Below are 6,662 nucleotides of genomic sequence, written 5' to 3' on the forward strand. Positions count from 1 at the left end.
CTTGTGTCCAGAAAGTTGGACTAGGATACAGAAAGTCGAATCCGAGTCTTATTTGTGTCTCTGTCTGCGGCGTGTACTTCAGCCATCTGGATGAAAAACAAGTTGAGTCTTTCCCAAATGCTTCTCTCTGGTCTGCCGCTTGACTGGCAGCCTGCTTCTGTTACATGCTCGCTGTAGCGTCCCCAACGCCACAACCCCCGTTGCGAGACACAACTTTTACATTTGCGAGGCAAGGCCGATGTGTTTTTGGGGGTAACAGTGAGACAGTCCTATGTCTAGTGTGATTGTGTGGACGACACTGGTAAAATGATAATGAGACAGGTGAACTGAACTGCATGGTTTGTCGTCGTCGTCGTCCCCCCCCTCAAAAGAATTAAACGTCTCCTGCCAATTTACTCAGATTCTGCTCGCAGTGTTGTGTGTAATTATATCGTCAAGCTTCTGTACCCTCGCTGAAATATTCAAGGATAGGTTAATCTTTCCTCGATGAAATATTAATCAATCTGTGTTGAGAAATGGATGCCTATTTTAGGTGGAGTTTTAGGGCGCGGTGTTCTAATTGTGGAGATGGCCATGACGATGGATGAACTTCCACTCTGTCGAACAGTTAGTCTAAAGGGAGAGAAATGCTGAGTAGCTACTCTTCCTGCTTATGTATAATGCATATGAAGCAAAATGGAGAAATGTGTGTCTGTTTTTATGATAGAATGCTGTTATACATTGGGCACTGGTGCTCACAGTGTCACCTCAACTGCCCTTGTACAGTACAGTATGTATGGATGTATTATCCAGACCTGGGTGGAAATATGAGTATCATAACAGGATGGATTGCATTGTATTGTGCTGACTGTACTGCATTGTATGCCAAAAGTTCTGACCGTTGTGTCAATTGGCCAAATCAAGCCAGTAAAGTTTGTGTGTGTGTGTGTGTGTGTGTGTGTCTGTCTGTCTGTCTCCCTCTCCAGCTGTGGACATGGATGGAGGACCTCCAGAAGGAGCTGCTGGAGGAAGTGTGTTCAGACTCAGTGGACTCTGTCCAGGAGCTGATCAAGCAGTTCCAGCAGCAGCAGACAGCGACTTTAGAGGCTACGCTCAACGTCATCAAGGAGGGAGAAGACCTCATCCAGCAACTACGGTTAGTCCCGCCGCCACATACGTCTCTCTCCCTAGGGGCCCGGATTGTGTTGTGCATGACAGACACGTTTCAAAACCTCGGTCTCCTGAGCACCACAGCACTTATGCTAAGCGGAAGTCTAGGCATTCGTCTCAGGCAAGGGAGAACCACGCTCGCATTCCACCATGACTGGCCTGTCAAGAGGCCGATGGAAATATGAGGCCCTTTCACTGCGGTCATCAAAATGCACTCGCTTGTTTTATGGGCTATGGACTCTTGTGTGGGAGGGGAGGTCAAGTGGCAGAGCTTATGGACTGTTTGTGCTATAAGTTCAAATAAAAACATTGTGATGGCAGTTCTATTGCAAATCCATTGCAGGAGCAGGTGTGTTGGAAGTGCCTTTTACAAGGAAGGTGATTGGAAGGAATTCCACTCTCTCTCTCTCTCTCTCTCTCTCTCTCTCTCTCTCTCTCTCTCTCTCTCTCTGTCTCTCTCTCTCTCTCTCTCTTTCTCTCTCTATTTCTCTCCACCCCCCACTCTGTCTCTCTCTGTCTCTCTGTCTCTCTCTCTCTCTCTCTCTCTCTCTCTCTCTCTCTCTCTCTCTCTCTGTCTCTCTCTCTCTATTTCCAAAATAAATAATAACACACCACTATAACAAACCATTCTGGTTTCTGTGTGTCTGTGTGTCTGTGTGTCTGTGTGTCTGTGTGTCTGTGTGTCTGTGTGTCTGTGCTGCAGGGATGCAGCCATGTCCACCAACAAGATGCCTCACAACAGCTCCATCGCCCACATTGAGAGCGTGCTACAGCAGCTGGACGAGGCCCAGGGCCAGATGGAGGAGCTCTTCCACGAGCGCAAGATCAAGCTGGACATCTTCCTGCAGCTGCGCATCTTTGAGCAGTACACCATTGAGGTGAGAGGGGACAGGAACGAGGTTATTGGGGGAGAGACATGGGAGGGGGGGGGGGTCAGGGAGGGGGGGACACAGACAGCGGAGTACATAGGGGGGGCACAGGGGGCAGGGGGGAGGGGGAGACACAGGGGCAGGGAGAGGGGGGGACAGGAAGTGTTGGGGGGCGTGTGTGTGTGGGTGAGGTGTGGGGGAGGCAGGGATGGACACAAGACAGGAAGACTGATAGATAAAGTGTCCCCAGGGGGTGGGGCCCAGGTGGCCAGCTTGTATGTGGGAGGGAGAGTGGGGATGGAGGGGCTGGCAGTAATCTACAAAGTAATCTAATGAGTCCAGTGTTGGGGCTGGGGATGGGGATGGGGCTGGGGGCTAATGTTTGAGCCGGGGCTGGGGACTAAGTTTGGGGCTGGGGACTGGGCGCTGGGGGCTGGGGACTGGGCAGGGCTGATGTGATGACACATTGACATTGATAAATAACATTGTATGTACTCCCTGATGAGGACGGCTAGTGAATTGCAGTGAACCCAGTATGTCCTGGAATGAGACGTGACATGAATGACCAAAGTGCTCTATTATATCTTTCACAACGGTGAATGTTTGACTCCTACTGTATATCAGCACAATCATCATGGCACTGCACAGTGGAACACAGAAAATACCATTATTGTGACTGTAATTGTCTTAATAAAAACATATGAACTAGTGTATACAACGATGTTAACAACAGTATGTACACTCGGTACAGTATACTCATGGACACCGGGTCTCGTTTTGATCACAGAATGTAATGATGTAATGTAATGATTGCATTCATTTTCATGTGGATTTCTGTTCAAATTATTTTCATTTCATGAACATTGATGCACTCTGTTTAAGAGAGGTTTCACCTTCCAAAGGGCATCATTCTTTTTCTCATCAGAGACATCAAGATCATTTATGTATTTGTTCGACTGGCTATTCTTGAAGAATCTGTCTCGAACTCATTGAATTGTCTATAACTGGGACTGGAAATTGGTTAAAAACGGGAGGTAGTAAGTCCTGTTGTCCCCTACACAGGACATTAATAATGATAATAATAACTTTAATTTATATAGCGCCTTTCAAAAGACCCAAGGACGCTTACGTACATTGAATAAAAGTTCTGTTTTGAAACAGTTAGAATTACTGTATATTTCTGAAATCTTACTAAATTGAAGTTATGACTCTCATATTGAAGAAACAATTTGATTATTACAACCTCTACACCTACGACTTCACCCCCGTCCACCCCAGCAACTCCATCGTAAAGTTTGCAGACGACACCACCGTGGTGGGCTGCATCTCGGGGGGGGACGAGGCGGCGTACAGGGATGAGGTAGAGCAACTGAGCAAGCTGTGCAAGGTTAACAACCTGCTGCTGAACAAGTCAAAGACCCAGGAAATCATCGTGGACTTCAGGAGGAAAAAGTCTGAGGTCCAGCCCCTGCTCATCGACGGAGAGAGCGTGGAGAGAGTCTCAGCCCTCCGATTCCTGGGGGTGCACATACAGGATGACCTGTCATGGAAGAACAACACAGCAGCCACCATCAAGAAGGCACAACAGCGGCTCTACTTCCTGAGAGTCCTCAGGAAGGAACACAACAAGCAGAAGATACTGGTGGCCTACTACCGCGGCGGAGTGGAGAGCATCCTCACCTACGGCATCTGCAACTGGTTCTCCAGCTGCACAACCGCGGAGAGAAATGCGCTAGAGAGAGTCGTGAGAACAGCCCAGAAGATCACCGGCGCCCCCCTCCCCTCTCTGGAAGAGCTGTACAACACACGCTGTCTCAGGAAGGCCTCCAAGATCTCCAGAGACCCAACCCACCCTGGGTACGTACACTTTGCCCGGCTGCCCTCGAAAAGGCGGTACAGGACCATGGCCGCAAGGACAAACAGACTGAAGCACAGCTTCTACCCCAGGGCCATCCAGGCCCTGAACACAGCAAAGACCTAGGTTCTGGGCCCTGGACAGTCTGGACAGATTGATGGCAGCTGCTGGACTGAAAAAAATCAGGTGTAGTGCTGAGGCACAAATGTGTACATTTCAAGCCTGCAAACTGCGACACTTTAAATTAATGTGCAATAACACTATGTGCAATATGACAACCCTAGTCGTCTATCTGTACAGTATAGTATAGTGGATAGTGTACATAGCCTTTATTTATGTAAACCAGCTCCTTCCCTTCTTGTCTTTTTTAGTTTTTTTTCTTTCCTAGCACCAGGGGAGCCACCCCTCCTAAATGTCGTTGTTTGGTACCTGTACTATAGCAATGACAATAAAGACCATTCATTCATTCATTCATTAATTCATTATTAGCAGAAGAAATATAATGAAAAGAATATCACTTACCTCTCTTGTTGCCATAAAATATGGAACATATTTTGAAAAGAAAGTCCATGTGCTCTGTTAGCCACACCCCCCACAACTGTGACATCACTAGAAAGCCCAGGATGTCCTCTCGACAGGACAGTAGGACTCTAACAGATTGCATGAATAGTGCTTAACTTAGAGGTCTCAGACTCATGTCCCCCACAGAGGACAAACATGAATTTCTGGGTCTTAGGAGGATATCAGGAGCTCAGATGATATTATTATTAGGATTACTTTCTCAGTATCATCATTTATTGTTATTTATAATAATATTGTTCAGAAGCAACACAGGCCATTATATGACAATACGTGTAGTATGAGTGTTTAGACCAGTATTGTGTTGCCCTGCTCCAGGTGTGACATATACATCCAGGTGTATATACAGTGTATATACATAATAATAATAATAATAATAATGAGGGTGGCAAAGAGTTCTTTAAATCTTTCATCTTTAAAAGAATGCTCTTTTTGAAAAAGAAAGCTATCTTTTTAGCCTGGCTTTTATCTCCAGTGCTTATCTCAACTTGCACTATTTCTTGTCTCCTCTTTCATGTTTTATTCCTGCTTTTATTGTGTCGTATTTTATCTATTTCTTATCTCCTACCTCTTGTTTTATTGTGTTGCATTTTATTTACTATTGTTTTTATGTTCAGTACTTTCAGAGTTGCATTCTATGTATGACTTGCTGTATAAATAAAGTGTGTTTGATTGATTGATTGATTGATTATTATTAATAATAATAATAATACTTATTATTATTATTATAATAAAAACAATAATAATAATAATAATAATAATATTTGCTATTTAGCTGACGATTTTATCCAATTGCAGTGATTGCATACATTTCAGTATATATGGTTTCAGTGGTAATCGAACCCACAATAAGGGTTGTTTGCGCCATGCTGTACCAACTGAGTCACAGATGACCATATGACCATGTCTCTCTCTCTCTCTCTCGCTCTAGGTGACAGCGGAGCTGGACTCGTGGAACGAGGACCTGCTCCGCCAGGTGAACGACTTCAACGCGGAGGAGCTGAGCCTGGCTGAGCAGCGCCTGCAGCGCCACACGGAGCGCAAGCTGGCCATGAACAACATGACCTTCGAGGTGATGCAGCAGGGCCAGGACCTGCACCAGTACATCATGGAGGTCCAGGCCTCAGGTGAGTCACATGACACAGGTCACAGGATACAGGTCACAGGATACAGGTCACAGGACACAGGTCACATGACACAGGTCACATGACACAGGTCACAGAATACAGGTCACATGACACAGGTCACAGGATACAGGTCACAGGATACAGGTCACAGGATACAGGTCACATGACACGGGTCACAGAATACAGGTCACATGACACAGGTCACAGAATACAGGTCACATGACACAGGTCACATGACACGGGTCACATGACACAGGTCACAGGACACAGGTCACATGACACAGGTCACAGAATACAGGTCACATGACACAGGTCACAGGATACAGGTCACATGACACAGGTCACATGATACAGGTCACATGACACAGGTCACAGGATACAGGTCACATGACACTGGTCACATGACACAGGTCACATGACACGGGTCACAGGACACGGGTCACAGGACACAGGTCACAGGATACAGGTCACGTGATACAGGACACATGACATAGGTCACATGACGTAAGTGACATGACATACTGTAGGTCTGGTGAGGACATCACCGCACCATCACCAATGACTTCCCATACAAGTGTAGGGGTACGGTCCATTTAGCAGATGCTTTTTCATCTTAACTGACTTACAGTACAGGAAGTGAATGCTCCCAGTGTGAACTGAACCTACAACCTTAATGATGCCAGCTCCATGCTATACAAACGTAGTCAAACAGGACCAATATGGATGTGAGTGTGCTGCCCCACCGCATTAGAAAAAGCAAGGCTTTTTTTTGGAGTGTGTGTGTGTGTGCGTGTGCGTGTGCATGCGTGTGAGTGTGAGGTTAAGGTGTCAACAGGGGGGCGTAGAGGTTGTGGCCTTATCTCACCAGCTGTGGAGTTGCACAATCTGGAAGAGGAGAGTCAGGAATTAGGTTAAAGAAGCGGGGCTGTCCTTGCCTCAGCACAGTCCTCTTACTCTCTGTCTCTCTCCTCTCCTCACAGCTCTGGGATCAATGTGATGATGTAGAGAGAAATTTTTAACTTGGGGTGGTGAACACACACACACACACACACATACACACACACACTCACACACACACACACA

At 46.5% G+C, this 6,662-nt stretch overlaps 1 protein-coding gene across 5 annotated transcripts in view; it reads left to right on the top strand.

Annotated features, from left to right (window-relative positions):
• kalrna (kalirin RhoGEF kinase a) overlaps positions 1–6,662 on the top strand; it is a gene marked incomplete at both ends in the record, with an annotated part of 159,815 nt that overhangs the window by 93,146 nt on the left and 60,007 nt on the right. For all 5 annotated transcript variants that reach the window (XM_080535635.1, XM_080535636.1, XM_080535637.1 and 2 more), the window contains 3 exons: positions 966–1,135; positions 1,853–2,027; positions 5,384–5,579. In XM_080535635.1, the coding sequence (XP_080391761.1) occupies positions 966–1,135; positions 1,853–2,027; positions 5,384–5,579 (541 nt within the window). The remainder of the gene's footprint in view (positions 1–965; positions 1,136–1,852; positions 2,028–5,383; positions 5,580–6,662) is intronic.

This window comes from Nansenia antarctica (assembly GCF_963989245.1).
Source record: "Nansenia antarctica genome assembly, chromosome: 7".
NCBI lineage: Eukaryota > Metazoa > Chordata > Actinopteri > Argentiniformes > Microstomatidae > Nansenia > Nansenia antarctica.